The sequence below is a fragment of the Orbicella faveolata genome, unplaced genomic scaffold, assembly GCF_042242905.1.
Source record: "Orbicella faveolata isolate gen_17 unplaced genomic scaffold, um_ofav_v1 contig_27, whole genome shotgun sequence".
NCBI lineage: Eukaryota > Metazoa > Cnidaria > Anthozoa > Scleractinia > Merulinidae > Orbicella > Orbicella faveolata.
In genome coordinates this window covers 3,924,687-3,949,781 of record NW_028301555.1, presented here as the reverse complement: position 1 = coordinate 3,949,781, position 25,095 = coordinate 3,924,687, and the positions used below count along the sequence as shown (strand labels likewise).

Sequence of the window (25,095 nt, the reverse complement as noted above, 5' to 3'; positions counted from 1 at the left end):
TAGATGTATTTTAAATTTAAACTACTCACTCGGTGAGAAAATCGTTTCTGATTCACAAAAAGTGTAACAGGAAGCGAAGGAGGAAGGAAGGATCGAGTGAATCTCTTGGATTTTCCAAGTTAAAAAAAGGAGTTAAAGAGTAGCGGAGCGCATTTTCCCAGAATTCACAAGCAAACAAACCAAAAAACACACCAACCAACCGAAACGTTGGAAACGCCATTCCAAGGCCACGGTTTATTATTGTTTTTACAGTTTCAGTATTATTTACACGGATGGTTTGTGGATTACACCACTGAAAATATTACAATGGAAATGAAACACGCAAACAATCTCATCAAAAAGACAGAAAGCTGACAATTACTTGATAAGTAGATTTTAAAACTAATTGGTAACACCAAAAAAAGTGCTCAGGCCAAAAAAAAATAATACTTGCTCGAAAACCGAACGCAGATGGAACGCTTTTTAACTTTTAGTTCCAACGAAGTGACCTAACCTATTAAACTGAATAACGCGCTGTATAACTTACATACACCATAATATATTACACAACCTAGTAGTTAATACGGCGATGAAAATAACGAAACAACATATACGTTTCAAGCTATTTCACAAAAGCGCAAACATTGTTAAAATCCTCTAGAATGCGCTCAATTTTACCAAGGGAACTAAAACTCTCTGAATGTATATTCGTTTCAAACGGGTTGTGCATTTAAAATATATTATATGAAACGCCCAAAGAAATGTTACGTAGATGAAATTGTAGTTAAAGGCGAACAGGTCTCGCTCATTAGAGAAAACTTTATGCAACCATAGGATTTCCAAAGCCGACCCTTTCCTGCGTTTGGTGAATCTCTGCCAGCAGATTTTCGTCTTGTAAATTTAACTGTGAAATTAAAAAAAAAAAATAGAGGGATCAATACAACAATCATCATAGCTATTTGTATCTGTTCTGAAAAAGAAAAGCCTTTTCTAATAAGAGATGACGAAAAAAAATAAAGGCAAAAAGTAAAATTCCATCTCCACGTAAAATCTGGCTGAATTCCTCTGTTTTATCATCCTTTAGCACCTTAAGGAAATCCAATTACATCAGACTGATTTCTTCAACAAAGTTTTCGTAACAAATCTGTATCTATTTTCTTCAATGACGTTTGATGTCTGCCGGACTTCATAACGGTTCCCCTCTACTAAAGGAGCTACGCCACAGTTTACGCATCTTAAAAAATTTAGCATAAATTTTTCAAGTTCGTCGTTTGCAATCCGTGTCAATCTTCTCTATCCTTAACCATCCTTGTTTCTTTATGATTTACATTATCCCTTTGGTGTTTTTCTATCTGTCAAGTACTATTTCCAGGTTTCCTTCAATTTAAAGGTAACTCTGTGCGTGGCCAAAATAACTCAAAATACCACGACTGAGCTCATTAACTATGCCCACCTTAAGAGCGTATTTGTAGGACTGTTCTGCCTCCAGCTGTCGACCAGTCTACAACAAGAGACATGAAATAAGTCACGAATTGCACACTTTTGTTTTACTGCAGCTTCGTCTGTGTTGGCAGGTTAGTTATAGACAAGTCCGCACTAATCTCGATCATTTTAGTTCATTTATTTGTGAGCTTGGTTTGTAAATACCATTCGTCAGTCTTGTGGTTGACGTACATGTAGTAACGACAAAATATTCTTGGTCTAGCAACAGAGGTCAGTTTAGAAACAAAGCCTTTTGTGCCTATTTCTTTCAACATGATTCTTTGTGCGCGACAAGCACCGGCCAGAAATACATATAGGTTATTGACCAAGCATTAGGACAAAAACGTGTTTATATGGACCGAGATGGAGTCGAGGTCCATAAACTCGCAAAAAAAAAAAAACAAAACAAAACAAAACAAAAACAAAAACGACGCCAATATCCAGCCATCTTGACCGAATAAGCTTGGTCAATAAAGTTAATCATTATATGGCTTTCGGGAAAATTTTTCTCGCGGGACACAGCGGTTAGTCCAGGGCGGGCAAGGTAGTGCCATCTTTCACGCTCGGGTAGCCAATCACAGCGCAGTATTTGGTTCATCTTGCCCGCTCATGGAGCTAGCCATATAATAAATAGAAATATTTCTGTAGAGCTCAGTAATCAATATGGATTATACCGGGTGTAATACCACTCAATCTCTGGTCTGGTGTAAGTGGTATTAATGCACAGAGAGTGAGGGTCGTTGGCGTACTCAGGCTAGCAAAAAAATCTTAAATCTATAGGCTAAAATATACAAAGTAAGCTTTACCTGTAAACAAACGAGCGACAGATATGACCACACCTCCGCGTCCTTATTGTTTAATATGTTCGCCTCAGATAAAGCGTCCTCAGCCTCAGCCAAGTCTCCCAGCTAACAAAAGATCAAAATCAAAATTCGCCTCAAAAATCTGTGCAAAATGAAGTATACAGGTTATGAGAGTCAAGGAACAGACCTTGAAGCGAGTTGACCCGAGGATCCGAGGATCAAATTCTCCTAACATATATATTATAATGTATTCGATTTCTGACGAAGATAAATAAGGAGAAGTTGTATCTTGACACGAGCTTTACTACTCACTTACCCTGTAACAAGCAATTCCCGCTCCAAGCCAAGAGACACAGGACGGTGAACGAATACAGGCTTTAAGGAAGGTCGTCTTCGCCTTGTCAAACTAAATGAGTGAAAATACAAGAAGCTTGTATCATAAGGAAGCTTAAAACCGCGCGGTGAAATTTAAAGTAAATTACATCCACAAAAGAATTAACCCGCCCCAAAAAATTAATGTAAAACCCATCTTACCACAACGGCTAATTTTATTATTACCCACAACATTTCACCGCCTTTTTACAACCAGTTCGTCATAAAATTATACTCAAGGAGGTCAAAAACCAGGTCTTAAATTTTTTTCCCACTTCCGCTGGAAATAGGCGACAAGAAGCGTTTCTCAGTTTAAGAACCGCGCGCGCCCTAGGGCGCGCGGTTAATGACAAGAATCTTGGGTTGAAAAACAAAAGAAAGATATCAATGTCTAGCTTAATGCCTCGTTCACACTTGCGACATAACGACATAAGAAGGTCTTTATGTCGTTATGTTTGCAGTGTGGACATCCTGCGGCCAGAATGACATAATAGTAACACAATAGCAAGTGTTTCTTCCTGCATTTTTTAACGTCTTCTCCCCACCTAACCTTATGTCTTTATGTCGACGTCTACATTACCGACATGAGCGATTCTGTCGTTACGTCATCATGTCGTTATGTTGTTTATGCCGCTATGTCGCTAGTGTGAACCAGGTCTTAGGAGACCCTACCCGCGAAACAAACGAACTGGGAATCAGTTGGCAAGGTACACAATCCTCTAATATCTTAGAAATCAAGGTTAGTCTATGCAAAAACTTTCGCAGCCTGTTAATCGTGACCAACTCTTATCAAATCACAAAATGCAGAAAGAAAAAAAAAAGTGTTTCCCGTAAATTAGGGAACGCAGTTGACCTCAGTTCTGACTCATAGACTATCATACATTATTAAGAATAAATTAAAATAATCTCACCTCTCCCTTTTCGAGATAGATCGAAGCCAATCTCAGATAGATAGCATGCATATCTGCGGCTTCCGTCGTATAGGCCAGCGTTCTTTCGTAGCAGTCCCGGGCTTCCTCGGTTCGGCTCGTCAAGTAATAAAGATGTCCCATCAAGCCCCACGCATCTGGGTTCTGTTATAAAATAAGCGAAAATCTTTTTGCTGTTATTGTTTAAACGTTAAAACTTTTAGTGGCTGTGATGTTGGCATAAAAGGATTGCCTTTCCTTCAATGCCGAGCTTCCGATTCAGGGGCTTCCGATTGTCGAGTTTCCGATTTCCGACAATGTTCCGAATCTCGACGATTTCTGACGAAGTGCTTCCGTTTTCCGAAAATGTTTCGTTTTACAAAGGGCTTCCAAGTCTTTCTTACAAATAAATAGCTAGCTTATCCGAGATGATCATGTTCAGACTTTCCTCTAAGAGCAAAGAAATCACTGCGTATGCAAAGCACACACACATAAAAAACTCAAACGCAAGCTACTTGTGGGAATGACTCTAATAACCCTACCTGGTGTTTCAACACGATCGCTTGTTTAAGATTCTCCTCAGCTTCAATGAACGATTTCTGCTGAATCTTCAACCTTCCCAGGAGCACGTAATAATCGGCGCCAGGCTCCCCATTAGTTGCCACTAGCTCGTGTGCCAAAGCCGCGTCAGTTAACTAGTGCCCAGTAACAAAAGTATAAATCTCAGTTGATGGAGTATTATATTTCGCGGCTGCATCGCAAAGGTCGTGGATCAAAAGTCCTTTGAAGGTTTATTTATTTTAATATTTGTTTGTTTGTTTGTTTCTATTTTAGGGGGGGAGGGGGGGAGTATTCTTCGTAAGATTGAATAACCAATTAAACTGCAAAGAGTAAAACGCTAAGCCTGGGAAAACGCGAGCGCAACACAAGCCATTTTGAGCCATAGTTAGTTTTGTCCAAGGTTGACAAAACATGCTTGCTAGTATCCGTATTGCACGACTTCATTTAGTCAATCACATGATTATTTGTCAACTGACATTCAATCCTAAACAGCACCACTTTACCTGTAGGGCATTCACTTCCAGAAGGAAATTCGCCGCTTGTAAAAAAATACTAGCATTTGGTTTGACCTCTGCTGGCTTTTCTTCCGCGGGTACCGCAGGTTCAGTATCCTGAGGAGGTGGCGATTGACGGTGGGAACTACCGGGGCTCGGAGCACGTGAGCTCTGTTTGGAAGCTGTGTGTGTGGAGGACTGGGTCACAGGTTTCGGTCCAGGCTTCCCCACAGGCGTTGCTGAGCTAATCACAACTGACGGGGGCGGGCCTGCGATTGGCGGGGCTGAAGGGTCAGCGGAAGTTTCACCAGTTCCCGGCACAGGCTCCTCGCGTACTACATCGTCAACTGAAAACGAAAAACAGAGGAAATGATCATTGCCCGTTGGCCTTTTGTTTCCCTTTAGTCCTTGCCGATTGATTCTTGAAAGTGATTTTTCAACAGACTGAAGACAAGCAGAGGGCTATACGGCGAAATTAAATTTACATCGCTCAAAAAAGGAACAGTATTATCAGACAGCACTATCCATCGGATAGGCCTGGCATTTTTTGCCTCTCTTTTATACTGAATGAAAAGCCATTCTTACCATGAACTTCCGGTAATTTCTGGTCCTCAGAGACACCAGTTCCGGGAGCACCCTCGCTAACAGGTTCCTCGGGACCAGTCTCCGAGACAGAGCCGTCAGCCTCGGCTGGTATAGTATCAGCTGGGCCTGCCAACTCCATAGAGGACGGCGTTGCTACGTTTAAGCGGTTAGCTTCAAGGAACGCACGCTCAGCACCAATGTCGTTTTGTATGCTGTCATAGTACAACCCTATGTGAAAAGATATTGTCTGTAAGTACCAGTACTATGGAAGAATTCTTCATAACTTCAATACAAATCACAACGCAAATAACTACCAGAATATAGGTCACTTTGCCAACATTCCCAGGTCAGAGGTAAAGTGACAGAGCCTCCGTCCTTTATCAGGCTACAATCTTGGACAAAAGAAATGGAACATCTGGACCACCCCTCCCCCCCCCCCCCCCATTTCAATGATGCCAAAATGGCGCGTTTTTGCTCCTTCGCGCCTTCATCATTGCTTTTTTTTTGGGGGGGGGGGGGGATGGGGATAACTGTTCCATTTTACTCTGTCCAAGATTGTAGTTGGGATGTCTAGATGTGCCCCGTTGCAAACGTCACTTTAGTTGGACAACTAGCAAAGGACCGGCAGCAGGGGAGTACCCTGGGGCTCCCCAAGTGCCAAATAGGGCACTTTGGGTTCCATAGTGAGAGTTGCAATAAAACGTGATGAAACGCTTCTCCCTGAAAGCACTGAGTGACAAACCAAATAACGGCTGAAAAAGAGACTAGGCAAAGTATATGCTCAGGTCAAACTGACACACATCAAAGAGGCTTATCCCGGTTTCTGTGACATGAAGTGATGGAGAAAATTGCTTCCCCCCACCCCACCTGGATAAGACGCTAGTCTAGTGCAGGTAAAGTTGCCCTAACAGATCGTGTGCACTAGTATTCCACTGTGTTGAGAGAGGCATCATGCGTTACCTAGCATGGTCCATGCAACAACGCTTTTGTTCTTAGCGCATGTCGCCGCCTCAAGGAATGTCTCGGCTTCTTCAAACCTCTCGTTCATCAGAGCCATACAGCCGTACATCAGGAGACTGGGGATAGAAAGAAACGGAGTAAATAGACCATTTCACAGCTGTCTGTTCAGTGGCCTGGCCTTTGAATGGCAGCGAGACTGGAGGCGACCTTGTTTTGATAGACCTCACTGTTTTTGTTATGTAAATCAAGTTGTTCTAATGCCAACTAGTTTGCATTTAAATGAGAAAAGCAGAGAGGTCTGTATCAAAGCAAGGTCACCTCCAGCCTCGCTTGCATTCATAGGCCAGGTAACTAAGCACACAACTGTAAAATGGCTTAATGTGGATTGAGAGGTGCATGGCAAAACATGCAATGTTGAACTAACAGAGAAAAACAAGAAAAGAATCCAAGGTCCTCTGGTACCATGGAATGTCTCCGATGTCTCACGCTCATGGCCAGCTGGCTAACATCCTATCAAAAAACCTTTATCACCTACCCTGGAACATGCTTTTGAGCGATTGCTATAGTCTCCTTGAAACATTCCTCAGCCTAAAACGAGAGAGAGAGAGAGAGAGAGAGAGAGAGAGAGAGATTTGCTAAAAGATAAAGGTAAAGCAAGTTTATTTATACACGGTTGTGTTTAAAGTTAGAAGCTTGTACGACTATGTGCATGAAACCAATATTAGGGAGGTTAAGCAAACCTCGACGGCAACGGCAACGAAAACGCCATCAAACAAAAGGTTTAATGAGCAGAACAGCAGCTGTGCACGTGCGTTATAGCAATAACTGTGCACGTGCGTCATTTATCTTTGTGCAGTTCTTTTCCGTGCTCTACAAAACAACAACGTGAGATGACTAAGGCCCATCCACACGTATCCGGATATATTTGAATCGGTAACTTTTTCTTTCCGGATACGGCTTTCGTCCATACGCCTCCGGCGAGTTCGGCAGCGACTCCGGATATTTTTGCCACGTGTGGACGGGGTAATATTTGAATCCGGAAAGAAAAAGTTGCGGATTCAAAAATATCCGCATACGCTTGGACGGGGCCTGAGTTCTCCGTATTTTGAAGAACGCGAACGACGGCGACTAATTTTTCGTATTTCCATTTGGAATTAAACGCTGGCGTTACATGTTTAGCTTGAGCAAGTTGTGATATGCTTCTGCTGAGACCAATAGACACACTGAATAGATCTAGACAATTGCGAAATTCGAAGATAAAATAAAAATTCATTTTTTACTACGCGTTGTCCTCGGGGTCGCCGTCGTCATTGCAAGAAAGAATCCTAACTGTCAGGAGGCTGATCAGCTGGTTATTTACAAAGCATGGAGGAGTTAAATTCGGTTTCACCAAACACAAATCTATTTAGTGGCCAGGAGGACGATTTGAACTTGGGACCTCAGTCTCCGTCGTCGTTGCTTAAGCTCCCTAACAGAGGAGGACGACGCCTAGTAAAAAACGAGTTTATATTTTACCAGCGAAATTCACAATTGTGTAGATCTGTTCAGTACGTCAATGGCTCTAAAAACGTGCTCAGGCTAAATATGCAATGACAGCATTCGATTCCAAATGGGGAGCGAAAAATTAGCCGTCGTCGTTTGCGTTCCTCAGACTACGCAGAACTTTTCATGTTGTTGTTTTAGAGAGGACGGTAAAGAAATATACAAAGAATTATAACGCACGTGCAAAGCCATTGTTCTGCTCATTAAATCACTCGTTTAGTGACGTTGCCGTTGCCGTCGTGGTTTTCTTGAACTGCCTAGTGTTTCTTCATAACATGTTCGCACTTAGATACAACGGACGGTATGTACACAGTATCATAGAAAACATCTAAGCATCCACTCAGCGCTTGGCATATGACCAACAGTTTATACATCATGTTCCCTTACCTTTCCGTAATCACCGATAAGTAAACAAAATGCTCCGTAATCGAACCAATGATCAGGGTCGTTCTTGTTCCGAGATAACCGCTTACGAAGCAAAGAAAGTAAGCTACATTAATGATAATAAACTGTCTCCCTTTTAAAGGCAGTTAGAAATGTCTCAATCAAACGCAACAGCCAGACGTTTCCTTTTGTGACTGGAACGAATAAAAAAAAACAAAAAAGTTATAACAAATACCTCTTGGTAGTACTTGGCAGCCAGCTCAAAGTTTTGGTTCACCTACAAAGAAATAGAAAAGAAATTGAAATAGACGCATTTGTGACAACGCATTTATTTTACAAAACCACGAACGAGCAAAACTTCCTTCGCGAATATAGCGTGACAAAGTAGCTGTCACACAATCAATCATGATCTACCTCGGCTTCTCTTGCGAAGTGTTTGAGAGTTGCAGAGTCCGTGACAGGCGGAGGTTCTTCTGGAGCCTCTTCCGCTGTTAGAAACTGAAATTGTAAACACGACAAAAAGTATATTACATCGGCGAACTGGCTTACACTCTTACACCCTCCCAGAGGGATGTATTAACTGCGTCAAGAAAGTTTTGCACGGGACACTTTTAGAAGGGTTCAATTCACCCAATTGCAACGGGGGTTCTGCAGCTTTGATTTGTGTTGAAATGGGTGATCCACTATTCAGACTACGAGTAGTCCCGCTTTTCTCTCAGTTAGCTGTGAGAGAACCGGAAAAGAAGCAAGAACAAAACATAGCTAAACATGGCCGCGCGAACAATGGGCAAGAGTGTCGCACGCACAAGAGTTACCACGTCAGCATGACGTCATATGGTTTGCCAGGTTACCAAGCAACCGTTCTGGGGGGTGATCGACTTTTTGAGAAGCTTGAGATCAGTGTGGTATACATCGAGTAACAGCAACCAACAATGTCAAATTACCTTGTTTAAGGCGACGTGCATCTGGTCGATTAGAAAAACGTACAACTCGCTGAGGAATGCCTGGAGTTTCTCCTTGTCTGTAAAAGCTGTGGTGTTTAAATACTTCTCTCGCACAGTCTTTATGACGCTGTTCTGTTGGTCGAAAACACAACGCCTCGGTAAACAGCTTTGAAGCAAACGCCAGCAATACACAAGATGTTAATAATGAGCTGTGTAAGGTAAAATGCGTGAAATGTTATGTCTAATTCGTGAAATGGGATGACTTTGCGCGCGAAATGTGATGCATAACGTGCCATTTGACGGTTTAACTCCTATCCACAAGCCTTGAGGTCATCCTCAAAGGTGGGGCCTCATAAGAGAGGTGGGGCATGATAAGCGGCCCCCCTCCTCAGGTGGGGCCTGATAAGAGGCCCCCCTCCTCAGGTGGAGCCTGATAAGAGACCCCCCTCCTCAGGTGGGGCCTGATAACAGGCCCCCCTCCTCAGGTGGGGCCTGATAACAGGCCCCCCTCCTCAGGTGGGGCATGATAAGAGGCCCCCCTCCTCAGGTGGAGCCTGATAAGAGGCCCCCCTCCTCAGGTGGAGCCTGATAAGAGACCCCCCTCCTCAGGTGGGGCCTGATAACAGGCCCCCCTCCTCAGGTGGAGCCTGATAAGAGACCCCCCTCCTCAGGTGGGGCCTTATAAGAGAGATGGATAGCCAAAAAGAAACAACAAATCAAATTGATCGAATGGTCAGTAGCTTGTTAAAGTATTTAACAAGAAATATAAGGGGTAACGTTATTCGACGTTCCGTTTTATTTAAATTGAATTCATAGAAAAAATGGATGGAAATACAAAGGACACAACCTTATACGAAAAACCAGACAATATCACTCGCATTGATTAAAACGTTATGAACTTTGAGCGACAATCAAACAGTTCTTCTGATCGTAGAATCCATGCTAAGGGAAGTTAATTCAATTTCTTTTCCTTTTCCTAATAAAAGAGGCCTAGTTAGATAAGAGGACCTTGAAATGTAGGAGAGAGGAGTGCGAAGCAAAAAGTAAAGACATACTGAATTGGTAAGGATACTAAAGCCGGGGGGGTACTCCTTATAATGACCTATACTGGGAGGCTCCGCCCGAAAGGGGTGCCGTTTTCAGCCTTCAGGTATTTAAAAGGGCAGGGATTTCATAAGTTGAGGTACATGGAAGGGTAGGGAAATCTGTCATTTAGTTATTTTATAGGGTCTTTAATTAAAATATTTTGAACAGACGCACCTTATGGCTGTATCATTTTATTTGTTAGGCACTCCACAAAAGACTTCATTCTTTGACGATTTATTCATAAGAGGGACCAGTTATGAGAGTATGTATACAAAAGGGGTTCCTTTTCTGTCAAAATAGTATACAACAGGGTAAGGGGTTGAACCTCGGGATGGAGCCTCCCCGTATAGAACTTTGTAGAGTAGCCCCCCCCCCCTACCCCCCGGGTACTAAAGGGAAACATATTAAATTAACGCACCCTTCAGTTCATAATTGTACTCTGGTTTACCTTCAGTTGCTCTTTGAATGCGAAGTATTTTCCGGACGTATTCAGCTCGTAAAGGAACTTCTGCCTCCTGCACAAAAAGAGAAAAAAAAGTCTTCTACGCCTGAAGCCAGCTTCATTTGGCTTGCCTGTTTATTTTGCTCATATACACTGTATATATTTGTTTTGTCACTGTACTGTTTGCAACTCAGACCGTGAACAACTTTCGATATTACGGTTTACAGACAGGATAACCCTATCTACTTGGTAGTGATTTGACCAAAGCACTATACAGCCTTTTTAAAAACAAACCAAGGCAGATTACACGGAATTTTGTTATCCAATATGGGTGTACTAAGAAAAGTACCTTTGATCCATGGCATCGTTTGACTGTGGTAGATCTCCTTTCATTAAATCATCGCCGTACATTTGTCTAAGACATAAAACAAGTTAGTTTATTAAGCGTGTTATTACTCTTTTCGGAGCTTCTAACGTCATTTTTGTTTTGTCTGTATCTAGAAATCTAGCACTGAATGATCATTTAGTTCCATACTCTACTTAGATTGTAAAAAAATTCTCTCTCTTACAGTTTGTTCTTGCTTGTCTGTTCGCTATTTTTTTTTTTTTTTTTACTTTTCCTTTTTTTGTTCCTTCGAGGGTATGGGGTGGAGTTGGAAGCGAGGGAGTTTGGAAAAAAGAGAGGGAAAAAAAAACGAAAGAGAAAAATCAACAAGAAAACGTCTTAACGAGTTTAAGGATTTGCCAATGAAGGCATTTGACTCACAGACCTGAATTCCTCCAGAAGGGAGTTTGCCACTGTGGTCAGCTGAGCATGGAAGTCCTCTACAGCCTGTAAAATATAAGGTCAGTTGGACTTGCATATTATCCGCAAACGGATGCTGTAGATCAAAGTGTGTTCTACATGCATGTATGCATAAAACAACACACAGTGTACAAGACATCATGAATACGTTGAACGCTAGATTGATCGAGAACAAGAGTCCAGATTTGAAGCGAATTTCAAGAGAATTCAAAATTCAAATTCTCCACCTTGGTGTTTTTCTTTCTCCACCCCTCATCCTAAAACATGCTTTAGCAGGCAAGCCCTGTCGTGCTCCCATCGTAAGTCTAAACCAGTTCACATTTTCATGAGTCAACGAGAACTGATTCAGGCGGAAAACTTCCTAATTATAAGGTTTTTTCAACGACCACTGGTGATAATCGACGAGGGTTTAAAAAAACCCTGAACCTTCTAGGTCCACCCCACAACTTTCCTCGGCATTCGTCATGGTCTAATCTGGATTTAAAGGAGCGGCGGCACATTTTGCGCATCTTGAAATGTTTAGCCTACATTTTTCAAGTTCGTCGTTTAAAATCCGTGTCAAACTTCTCCATCCTTAACCATCCTTGCTAGCTAATGGTTTACTATTTACTCTTAAGTGTTTTTTTATCCTAGTAAACTACTATTTTCAGGTTTCCTTCAATGTAAAGGTAATTTTTTGCTTAGCCAAAACAACTCAAAATACCGTGACTGAGCTACCATAAGGTTTTTTAAGTTGCTACTGGTGTCGAATTCAACCGTCTGTCCTCACCTTTTTGGAACCTCCTGGTTTGCGGGCAAATACGGGCCGTGGAGGGATGTACTCAGCAACTCTACGAGGCGAGAAAGGATTTAGTATATAACATATGTATGTATGTATGTATGTGGAAATAAAGCACGACTTCAGGGCTGTAACAATAGTCTCACGCTAGCCCCTTAGGTCCAAATCTAGGCTAACTTTCAAATTCTCTCTACTCCTCTCTAGAAATTCTTACAGTAACAGTTAGGAGAACTTGTTAAAATATCATTCAAAGGCAATCACCCTTAAAATTCCTACGGCTGGTACGCTTGATTATGTAATGATCTTATATATTTTATTTTATTTTTTTTGTAATTCAGTGATTTTTATTAATTTCTGACACGTAGATATTACAGCATAAAAATTACAAATAACTACACCCTACTGCACAATTACAATATTACACATAATGACAACTCAAAAGTAACAACCACACAATACTACATTATCACTACAGTAAATAACCAAGCAGGATAAAACTAAGTTACACAACAAATGGAGGTATGCATGCATGCGATGATGTTATATGCCGTTTGGCTGTTGTTAAGCGTCTTTGCTCTGAGTTCTCATGGCAGCCCGGATTTCATTAACGTTTTCAGCAGCAGGGCAACTGTTTTTCACAGGAGGACAAGTCTCTTCGAAATGAACATCTTTATAAGAAAAACTTTCCTCTAGCTATAGATGGTAAAACCAGGCGAGCAAAATCAAAATCACAGCCGGTCAATTTGCCTAATACCCGACCCTTAATGAAACCCCTGGACTCATGGATAATTCATTGTGCCTGTACAAAGTAAATGCTTTGCTTTTACGGCAAACAACTGAAATCAGCTCTATTGTCAACAATAACGTCTCGCCAACTTACTTCCTTGCCAGCGAAGATGGCGGCCTCTTTGGTACCAGCGGCTTGTCGAGGACAAACTCTAACGTGATAAACGTTCGTGATTCGAGGTATTGCTGTGGATAAGAAAAACAAAAGATGACAGCAATGATCGTTACTCCTCATGAAATAAAACTGGGATCAGAAGGAATTTATGTAAAGAATCATATCCATTAACTGAGGATGAAAAAAATATATATATAACTTGCGCAGAAACTCATTTTGTCACATTCATTAAAATGGAACTCTTCGTTGACTAAAGCTAACAAAAAAAGGGGGCAAAAATTTACCATGACATAGAGAGAGGAAGAAATTTTTAAAAAAAACGTACGATTGCGGACGTGGCCGAAGAGGAGGAGAGTATAAGGAGAAAACAACTTCGATGCTCAAACGAGCCACCGTCAGAAAATACAGCAATACATTGCTTTTAAAGCACGAAATATGACTAGGATATCAACAAAAATTGGGAAGACTTATGCAAATAAATGCAGTTCGAATAAATGAGAATAGCTTGCAACAATGCAGGATTTAACTGGATTCGCAGCCATGACATTTCGTATAGATGAGACTAACGTCAGTTCGAGAGAGGGGAATATCTTGATGACTAGTAGGAGCAAAACGTCCAAGAGATGCTCACCTGTCCTTCAAGATTCTTCGCTTCGTTACTTTCTCCTTCGGATAAAATGTCTGGCTTAAGCACAGCACCTGATGGCTAAATGAAAACAGAGTTTGACTGTGACTGAATAAAGAGTATTTAAAGGAAGACAGATCTTAACTAAGAGCAGGAAGTTCGTATAGTGTGATCGTCCGGGTGAGGATAGTTCTGAAAAGAGCTGTTGTTGGTGACTGACGTTTCGACAACCTGAGCGGAAGTCATCTATGAAGATGACTTCGCAAGAACCGTGATTTTTTTCTTAAATCAGCAGTCCAGTATATAAGTCCAGTATTCAATATTTCAGTATAAGAGTAATCATACCTTTGTTTTGGCATCTGCCTTGCCTTGCTTAGAAGGCGGAGGAGCTTTCTGGGCCATGGCCGAAGCTAAAGTGCGGCTCATTCCACTGGCTACTCTGGCGGCCTCCTCTGCCAAATTTCCTTTTCGTTTGGTTTTCTCGTACACTTCATTCTCGATGAAAGGCCTCACTAGATATGCACCTCTTATCCTGTGAATGAAGTGATAACAGGTTCTAAAAGAATACTTTAGATATCCCTTCTGTCTCACCTTGATAAACACTCCTTGCCTTCCCCTAATTGTAATACTATGTCTGTCTGTCTGTCTGTCTGTCTGTCTGTATTTTTGTTTGTCTGCCGGTCTGTCTTTCTGACTATCCGTGTGTCTGTCCGTCCCACTGTCTCCGCCTGACTGTCTATCTGTGGATCAGTCGGTCGGTCTGCGTGCGTTCTAATTTTGGTTTTCGCCAACGAAAAAAGCACATAAAAACGCATGTAGACAGACATACAGACCATCATGCGAACCAAAACTGACTTTAATTTGGGGAGGTGCCGTTTTAAAGTTGAGGGCGCAGTGGTGGTTTTATAAGCAAACCAAAATAGCAAAACGATGTCAAAGTCATGTACGTGAAGAAGTATATAGTAAAAGGAGAACAACAGAAAGATTTCCAACGCAGTGTGTAATCTGAATGTTTGCTTACTGGTTAGATAAGAAATCTAGAAACGTTATAGGAAGACGCCTTTTGTTAGGTTAGGCTATACGTTAAACGTATTTTACCACATTTCCAAACAACGAGAGAAAAATACGACGCGTAGCGGAGTATTTTTGACGAACTTCGAGGTGTTTGGAAATGTGGTCAAACACTGTCTTGTAAGCTTAATATATCTTCTCCATCGAAATTAAAACTAAGGCGAAAACTGAGAAATAAAATCGGTAAAAACAAAAAAACTATGCTTAATTAAGGTCAGAAACCCAAACTCCGTGTTTAAACTTGATAAATTATTAAGGAGTTTGAGAAAAATATTTCAAAACGTTGTCAAAGACGTAACAAACTTGTCAACAACTAGCAACTAGCATGCAACTAGCAAAGAGTGGTAGGTTTAATTTGCGAAAGCTTGCGGAAAAACTCACAAACGCTTTTGATTTCGATAACTACAGAAACCAACCTTTTTACTCCAGGGTAGAGTAAGGGCGCCATATTGACATACGCCACTCCGTGGAAGGAGATCGGGATATCCTCCTCTAATGAACCCTGTTTTCCTTTCGCCTTAGTGGCCTGCTGAACTGGTGTCCTCATTATTTCCACAGGCCAGAAACGATTTTGAGCTATCTTGTTCTGCAAACTGGAAAAAGAAAAAAATATTGAGGCTACAGTTTTGTTTTGGGTTAAGGCGTTGGGATAGGGAGAAAGAGCGAATGAGAGAACGAGCGAACGAGAAACGGGCGAACGGGCGAACGGGCGAACGGGCGAACGAACGGGTTTTACAACGTTAAGTTTGACGCCAAAACTAAAGGGAACTTCCAAAATTAGAAAATCAGTGAGCGAAAGAACTTTTCCCTCACTCCCTAAGAATTTTATAATGGTTGAAATAGCGAGGAACCGTTGTAAGACGAGGCTCTATTGTAATTATAATAAGAACTTTAGCATGGTGACTACACAGTAAGAAGTTAAGAGAATTTCACCTTTCAGCAGCCTCTGCACTGATAAAACACCGTCTTTCTGCATTCCACGTCACATGGTTCTTTTCGTTGATAGCTTCCTGACGAAACGCGACATCCTCTCTGTCTCTAAGATCGCCATCTTCATCTTCAAACGGCGTATCTTCGATGGTACTGAAACACAAAAGGTTCCATTTTTTATTTGCTATTTTTTTTACAGATGTGCACAAGAATAGTGTAATATTACTTACAGTTGCTACAGTATATGCGATTTGCGAAGATGTTAATTACGAGTTCTGGCACGATTCGCACTTATATCATCTAAGCACAATTATAATACTAGGCTCAGAGGCTAGCATCAAAATCAACTTCACTGTATCGATCGTGTTAGAACTAACTATGGTAAATTTAGTTTGCACTTCTCTGGTCGTTCTATTTTGAATAATTTGAATAACCCCGGTGGAGAATAACAGGAGCCAGTCATGGTCTGCATAGCTTGAAAAGTATAGCCTAAATTTTTCAAGTTCCTGGTTTGAAATCCGAGTTAACCTTCTCCATCTTTAACCATCCTTTTTCCTTTATGGTTTATTATTAACTCTTTGGTGTTTTTCTATCTTAGTAAAGTACAATTTTCAGGTTTCCTTCAATTTAAAGGAAATTTTTTCATTGCCAAATTAACTCGTAATACCGTGACTGAGGTCATTTTGGAGAGGCGTAAGATGTTCGACCTTGCAAACTTCTGTACAAACTCTCTGGTTTAGCTACTGACGCCCTACTGATCTACGTTCTTGTTTCTGACTGGACGCTGCAAGTAAATTCAACACTTACCTGTCAGCGATATACAGGCAGGAACCAGAGGCACTCGGAGCAGCGGACCATTTGCGTTGATTCATAGTTTCCTGATGAGTTCAAACAAACCTTGATCAAAATGTTGAAATGTTTACTGTTGGAAATAAGGCCCATTCCACACTACGCCGCAGAAATTTGAAAACGCAGCTTTATTTCTACGGTTAGGCCTACCGTCCACACTTAATCCGTCACGAAAACGCAGCTTTATTTCTACGGTTAGGCCTACCGTCCACACTTAATCCGTCACGAAAATGGAGCTTTTCGAGAATGCTCTTCAAACCGGAGGAATTTGAAAACGCTGGCTTTGCGTTTTAGTGTGGAAGGAAAACATTTTTTTTGAAAATATCGTAAATGAAACAAGACTTCAGAAAAGGAAGAGAGAAAACGTTTTTGCTCTCCAACAGTGTATATACGGGTATCAATGGCAAGAACATGATACCGGATGAACGTGCAGCGTTCAAAGTAAGCAAATTCTTTCCGCAATGCTTACTAGCAAAATAAAATTCTCCACACATAAACCAACCATAAACAATTGTATTAATGACGTGAATCAACGTTTAAAACGAGAAGAAATCACTCGGATTCTCGTGCCAAACACTCTTGAGTTTTCCTCCGCTTGATTTTTCGCTCGTGCCATAGAAAAAATGGAGTCTAACTTACTTACATGCATCATTTACGTTTATGTTACGGTACTTCAAGCTAGGAAACCAAATGCTCACCTTTTCGCCTGGGGCCCGAAGAATGCCATTAGACAACACTATTGTATTCTCCTTCTGTAAAAGTGTGGGGTTTTTTTAGAAAAAAAGAAACTCAATTGAAATTTAAATAATTATTAGTAATTCTATTAGTCAATCACTAATTAGTAAAACTCAGAAATCTTTGTGATAAAGCATGGGTGTCCGTCTTTGCCATGACTCGCCTTGCACGATTTCTTTTCAGCAGTTTTCGCTGCACAGGAAACAAAAACAAAATAGTTCGTTCCTAAACTTATCCTACTCTTTGTAAGTTCTTCATTTGTAATACTTGTTAATTTTCACTATCATAGATGTGGTCTATGTACAAAATTGCGAATTTTGTCCTTTTTTCTAACCTTATAAATCACATGATTCTACATTTTTAGAATTTCAATATATTGATATCAAGGCTTGATCTTACCTCACTGGAGACTGGTATTGGAAGGCTAGCAGTGTAATTAAACTGCTGAGCCATTTGAATCTGCCATGAGTCTGGTACAGAAAACGCGCTATCCACATGGACACTCAACAGATTGCTGTCAATAAACACACACAAAAACCTTTTGAGTTTTCCATGTGTACAGTGGAAGTGGTATGTACTCAGGGCTCAAAAAAAGTGCCATCCCATTACCCTGGACAAGTAGATTTTCCTTCTAGGCAAGTAACTTTACATTCTCACATGCCCAATGGGCAAGAGACCAAGCAAGTCATGCGCCAACTAAATCATTAAAAGGGCAAACTAAGACTTGCCATGGGTAAGCAAAATTTGAGAGATACTTGTCCCAAGGGCAAGTTGGAATTCAATTTTTTTTTGAGCCCTGGTACTAAACATATAATTTACAAAGCAGATCACAGCTGTTGACAGCCAAGTGCTGGTTTTTAATTTAAGCTTGGAGAACAATGTGGCTAGCAACAGTAGGTTGCAAGTAAAATTCTCTTGACAGACAAAACACTTTTGTTACTTCAAATAACACTGAATTTTTACAAAGTTACCTGTTATTCAGCTGAGTTTCTGTCAGAAGAGGCTGGGCTACAGACACTTGCACCTCAATTTCTGGCTAAAATCATGTAAAGAAACGAATTGAATAAAGACAAATATTTAAAGTAAACATACAAATTTTTTTTTTTTTTTTTTGCAATTAAATTTGGGGTAAGTTCTGGACGCCAGAGAAGACAAACTACAGTTTGAAAGTAACTATAGTGGGGTGCCCACAGATACTGTATTTAGGCCACAATCTACCTTGTGCCGCACTTACCAGAATTTGTTCTGTGGTTGCGGTTTCAGGTGGTACAATGACTGGGTGCACAGACTGCATAACACTGAACTTGGTTTCTCCTTTAAAAAACAAAAAGACCAGCAAGTAAAAAAAAAAAACAGTGTTCTCGTATAAGAGAACATCAGGAGCAAACCAAAGGAGACATGGGAAATTGAGTGGTGGAGTGAGAGACACTAGAGCAAAGTTGGAGTTAGTCAGGCAAGTTACAGGACGGTGCCAGTAGCAATTCTTTGTATTTTGGTGGCAGCAAAAAGGACTGAAATGTCTAGACCAAAAGCAAGTGCCAAAATGATCAATGTATGATACACAGTACATGTATTTCTCTTGTTTACATACCAAACTGGTATGACTGCAACACTACAATAATGAGTTAAATAATGCTACTTTGAATTGATTGCTCACCATGAAGTAGAGGCAGTAAATCAACACAGGATTGACCCAAAATATTTATTTTCTCCTCTTTTCCTTTCTTGTCCTTTGGTAGGACCTCAACAACAGTGACTGTAAGAAGTGGTAAAAAGCAGTAACAATAATACAGGGAGTAAATAAGTAATTACAGCTATTAACAATAATCGTACCAGAATAGTCTTATAAAGTGACTTTATTGCCATACAATTCTTTACCACCACGCAAAATTAAGGGTGTTTCTAACAGGTTGTATTGTTGCTATGGTAACCTATTACGCCATGAAGATTACCATTCTTGGTTTACCAATGGCTGGGCATTTGTGTGATACCAATATCGTGGCATCACTTGATAAAGAGTGGTAGTATTGATCCTTCAAAGTATAGCTGTTGGAAAAGGGCTGGTTACTATTGCCAGCCACCTTAATCTCGGATATGCCTCTCAAACACACCCAAAAAAAAATGTGACTGTGTGAAAAGAGACATTTGACCCCCCTCAAGCTAGCTGTACAAGAAACTAAAATTATAAAATTATTATACGTAATGGAGCTTTTTTGGCATGCTTTGATGGTATATCAGGTAAGTTTGGTCTATGCAACATACCCATCGTGAGACCAAAATTAATTTTATGCCACCAAAAACAACCATTAGTCCCCGCCATATGAGTGTTTACTGAACTTTGACCATAAATTTCATCATATGAGGTCTTATTTGATTTTGCAGGATATCAGAATAGCAGACAAGGCTTCTGATTGGCTAATAATTTATAAATTTAGGTGTGATTACCTGTTAAATATCAAAATTAAACAAGCACTAACCTATAACAGGTTTATATGATATAGAATCCAAGGAAGAAGCGTCTTCAAAAGTACAATCAAATGAAGCATTGAAATTGTACTCTGTGCTGTGAGTGTCTGTGTTGGCTTCAACTTTGGGTGATTCTCCAAGCAGATTAGCTCCAAACTCGAGCCTTACCATGGAGTTTAGAGAATCGCCTTTTGAGCCTTTCTGTGAAATTAATAAAAAGAAATCTGATGAGCAACTTATTTTCAAGTCTTAGCATGTACAAAGCATGTAAAGAAAACCAATTTTTAGGCTTTCTTTAAGGTAAGCTGTAACCATAATGTGCTTGCAAGCACAAAATTCATTCCTACTAGCTCCCCCCCCCAAAAAAAATTCTTACTGGCACAATTACTAAATAACGAAGCCTACAAAGTCTAAAAATAGAATACAAATTATTGGAACCCCGCGAGAGTCAGCCAACATAAGCGTGTTCTGAGAGAAATAGGAAGAAAATGAACGTCAAATTTTCGTTTTAAAAATTGTCTTAGGAACACTAGCTTACGCACTTGAAAAAGCGTCCAATCTTTCACCATTCCGTCTTGTTTGTCTGAATTATGACGTCACTCACGCGCTTCGCTATTAATCTACAAAATTAACTGTCTAATACAATACTTTCACCTCTCACTGAACTTCTGTAATTTGAATTTTCTCAAAGTTCTTTCTCTAAAAAGTCAAATCACACAAACAGGAGCTTCATTAACATTTTCATCAAGAAGCCAACTGGTTTTTGCAGGCGGGGAAAGCTTTTTGAACAGAACTTCTTTATAAGAAAACCTTTCCTCTAGATGGTCAAACCAGGCGAACAAAATCAACATTGCAGACAGTCAATTTGGGTGGTGCCTGACCCTTGATCATAGACAGTTGCCACAAACATCACTTTGTTAAAAATTCCCTATCTTTTCCCTGATAAAAATAAAATTTCCCTGATCATATAAATACGAAATGGCAGAATGGCAGATATACTAGAGGCTTCAAGCTTCCCCTTACTACTGTCCTTTCAACTCATTTATCAAGACCAATACGTTTTCAACAAATGTTCCTTCTTCATCAAGGAAAAATTCTTGTTGAGATCGCAGTGACTCCAAATGTTTCTTCCAGCCTTCAATGGTACTAAATCTGTCGAGTTAAAATTATTTCAATTTTTTATGACTTTTAATACTTTAAAATCTCAACTTTCCCTGACTCAGAATAAAATTCCCTAACTTTTCCTTGACCTCGAAGAATTTCTTTTTTCCCTGAACATTTTCTGATCTGTGGCAACCCTGTTAATGAAACTCCTGCACAAGCAACTTAGTATAGAAATCCACTAGCCCGGACTATTGGACATGACATTCTGTCAGCAGAGAGAAGTCGGCGACCACCAGCACAGAGCCTTACACACAGGCGTTCTAGTCAAAAAGAGTAGTTGTGCTGCCACTTCAACAGCACAATTAGCTATTACTAAAATAACTCAGTAAGTATATGATAGTACGATTAATGTTGATATGTACATGTATGCATTAAAACTCAGGTAACACTGCACTGTAACAGTCCCAGAACAAGGCTGTCCCAGGTTGCAGATTGCAGTGCAACTGGTATTTCAAATTACTGAACAGTAATAACTTGTAATAATAAATACCTTTGTGACCTAAGCTTATTGGTTAAACTCACGATCGATAATCTTCATGCAACATAATTTCATCGACAAAGAAAAAGGCAATGTACATGTACATAAGCTTGAGATTCTGCAAGTCATCTATGAATACCACGAAAATGATTTCATTAAAATAAAAACGACAAGTATGTGTTTAGAAATAAAATTGTAAGCTTACTTGTAACCTAACCCAAGTCGATCGCCAGGAGTAAGCTAATAAATAAAATGAAATTGTATGATCTAGTCATTTTTGCAAGTTCGCTTACCAGATTTCTACACCGCACCACCGTTATGGTCACCGGCTCCGGTGCCCTGATGGTCGCTGTTTCTTCTTCATTAGCCATGTTAGGTTTTATATTGACTTTCAAGAGGGTTTTAGCAGGATAAACTACTGTTTTAAAGTCGATTTGCGCCGAAAAGTGGTGAAACAGCCGCCATATTGACTCTCTTTTGAGTTTCTTTGTTACTATGACAACTGGCGCCTTCAATGTAAACCGCTGTCAAAACACTGCGCCTTCTCTGTCACACAACACCACAGACTGTGTACAACACATTCAGGGGCACCCATGCCCAACGACCGTTTTCTCTTGAATGCTTTTGAACGCTGTTTTAGGCTACCTGGAGTACTTTTAAGCTCTGTAGGTTAATTTTAGGCTGCGCTATAAAAAAAAATTTATCTGTTCGGTTATTCTAGGGGAACTTGAGTATTCTCGAATTTATCAGGGTTAGGGCTTCCCGAAAACCTTAGGTCTTATCAGGAGCCATAATCGGGGACGGAGACCGTAAGTCTTGGGATCCGCGCGCACCTATGATATGGGACAATTTTTCTATTTTTAGAACAAATTGTGCCATCCTGACGTCATATATCCGCGCGGATCCACGCACATGTCGGGGACTCTCGCGTGGATGTTGTCAGGTTGCGTGATCAAATGGTGAGAGTTGAGAGACCTTGAGAGATTATCTTGCTTATTTTTCACAGCGATGGCAGGGAATAAGACAGGGAATACGAACCAGGGCGCTTATATGTAGTTTTATGCTCTAAGCTAACGGAAAAGGTAGGTTTCTCAGGGTCGAAAACAAGACTTCAATCTCCCGCTGGGAATGAATAATAAGATCTGCTCGCGCTAGTTGTAAGCTTACGCGTATGTTTTTGCGTTTGTTCTGACTTAAGAATATAGCAAAAAAACACTCTACTCTGGTATCGAGTTAATTTGTGAGTTTCTCAGACAATGGTTAATCATAACCAAAACCTGTTTTGATGGTTTCTTATTGTTTCTGCTTGTTTGGTGAGTGTGCAAAAGTTTTTGAAAGGAAAGTCTGACGCGTACAATTAGCTCATTTGCATAGTGCAGCTCGTGCACTTTCAAGTCCGAGTCGGTGTTTTCAATTGTCAACAAATCTTGACAAAGATTTCTTTCGTTATCTTTTGTGCTGAGATGCTGCAACAAATTTCACGAACGCAAAACAGGCTACTAACATTAGGTGTGTTTCTTCAGCATAAACGTAGTGAAGTTTTACAATGCGAAAATGAAAATAGACAAGGAGTTTTGATAACTCGATCAACAAAATCGAAATCGAAGAAAGCGTCATTGTAACTTTGCTGATTATTTCTGCTTAATTCGCATATTTTCAGCTTAGCTTTTAATATGTTCTCAAACATTTATCAATCTTAAACATATTTGAAAACTATAGAGTTATTGTTTGAGTTCGATGTACGCTTTCACACGAAAGTGCGGCGGAAGTACAATTTGTCATGTTTACTGACTGTACAAAACAAGCATCAGCGGGCGCTCTCATTCATCGACAACAGAGAATTTACTGGATTTTTACACGAATAAAACTGAGCAGTATCTACGGACGTAAAGTTATTGGGTCTTGGTGAAAAATCAAGCGTTGCTTACAATTCAGGCGAAACTCAAACTAGCAATTATTTTGTTTTACTTTTCGGTCGCGATAGACTGGCAAATTCCTCGCAAGCTTGTGGCAAGAGGAGTAGGAAACTATGAAGTCCTGAAGCTCTGCTATATCTAAATATATCCAGCTAGTTTTTTTGCTGTGTAATGGAAAAGCTGTTAATTTTCAACATATGTGAAATTTAAAGTGGAGTAATGTGCAGCTCATGTAAAAGAAGCATCCGTCGGAACACAACTTGGTCAGCGATATATATCTATAGTAAGCTTAAAGCGGATCAAACCTAAATTCGACACTGTCTTACTTCACTCAAACTGGAGCAGCTTACAACGAAAATACTTAAGCAAAATTCCAACAGACGTAAACGCGTTGAGTTGTGGGCCAAAAACATGAAAAATTTCGGGAGTTTCGGACGCCATTCCCCCCGCGCGACATCCGCAAAAATCCTCTCAGCATGTACGCGCGTGTGCTGTAGGCGATGGCGCAATTTGTTCTAAAAATAGAATTTTTGTCCCATATCATGGGGACAACCCCAATACTAGAAATGGCGCGCGCTTACGGTCTCCATCCCCGATTATGGCTCCTGGTCTTATCGCCTTTCCGAAAATGATAGCTGACCTTTTTTCGGTGCCCAAAACGAAATTTTTAACAATCCGAAAACAACAGACATTAAATTTCTCATATCACGAAAGTTCGAGGTGACAATTCTCTTAAGAAAATCACAGGGGATTAAAGGCCTTCCGAACGGATAATTTACCGAAACGATCCGTTGGGTGCCCCTGGTGTGTTCCACGCTTTGGTTCTCGCAGCCTAAGCCCTCGATTCTTTTGCAGAGACCAGTAGTTTTTAGAACAAGAATGGTATATATAGTATCTCTCTGAATGTTTAATGTTATGCCGATTACATTTATCGATTTGTATTTAAATATTCACTCAGTGCGCCGACGTGACACTACTTTGTCCCCCACTACTTTGACTGTGCACTAACTTGGAACTGCCCGTCAGTTAGGTTTAGCGTGTAATGTACTTCATAGGTGAATTTTATAAACGCACCGAATCATATCAGTATCGCCTGTTGTTGGAGCAGATTGCTTGATGCACATTACTGGCTTGAAAGCTAATTAAATACATAATGCTGGCGACAACGCAGGACACATTCTTATTTCACATGTACAGGTATTGAGACAGGCGCAAATGTGACCGCAAGTCTTTATTCGATGGCAGCGGTAGATAATTTTGTTGCGTCTAATTTAATACTGTTATGGCACGGAATAAAGACTGGCCGGTCTCAGAGTTCAAATGTTCAGTCAGGGACTTAAAGTGGGAGGGTAAACTTCTTCAGACAATTTTTTTGCGATTGATTTCGCACTTTGTTTTTATCCATAAACTAATACGCCCGGGAAGAGGGGGGTGGGGGACTTGACCCATGTCTGTTTGCGATCAAAAACAACCGCATGCCAAAGTTTACCTAGTGGAACTTTGTTTTTACAATTTCACAGGAACAGTATGAAAAGATGCACGTGTTTACGTTCTCTGTTCATTGAACTTCATTGCTTAGAACAAACTAAACATGTATTATCAGTGACATGTAACAAATTTGAATAAATTTTAGACAGAGTGAATATGTGTATCTAAGATTTATTCAAATTCACGACACATTTTTAAACAATGTTGAACTCATAACCAGCTGAAGGGAAAAAATCCTTCAATCAGTACGACCCATGTGCAACATAAAGATATACTAAAATAACATTTAACTATTTTGTCGATGCCGAGGTTTTCTATCGCTCTAACAAATCTTTATTGACTAATTC

At 40.4% G+C, this 25,095-nt stretch overlaps 1 protein-coding gene across 1 annotated transcript; it reads right to left on the bottom strand.

Moving 5' to 3' along the window:
• Positions 1–207: 207 nt before the first annotated feature.
• On the bottom strand, positions 208–21,855 carry LOC110053362 (cilia- and flagella-associated protein 70-like). The gene is made up of 31 exons (XM_089296822.1): positions 21,638–21,855; positions 19,714–19,903; positions 18,894–18,992; positions 18,471–18,550; positions 18,208–18,272; positions 17,636–17,750; positions 17,200–17,253; positions 16,460–16,530; positions 15,656–15,805; positions 15,139–15,315; positions 13,997–14,183; positions 13,658–13,732; positions 13,006–13,097; positions 12,117–12,177; positions 11,313–11,374; positions 10,892–10,957; positions 10,549–10,615; positions 9,015–9,146; positions 8,485–8,568; positions 8,306–8,347; positions 8,074–8,154; positions 6,680–6,732; positions 6,145–6,260; positions 5,185–5,412; positions 4,609–4,946; positions 4,087–4,239; positions 3,548–3,709; positions 2,581–2,670; positions 2,268–2,369; positions 1,433–1,480; positions 208–883 (listed from the first exon to the last, which is right to left on the bottom strand). Exons 1-31 carry the CDS (start codon positions 21,713–21,715, stop codon positions 800–802), a joined length of 3,402 nt encoding a protein of 1,133 aa, XP_089152948.1. The 5' UTR covers positions 21,716–21,855; the 3' UTR covers positions 208–799.
• Between the last annotated feature and the right edge of the window lie 3,240 nt (positions 21,856–25,095).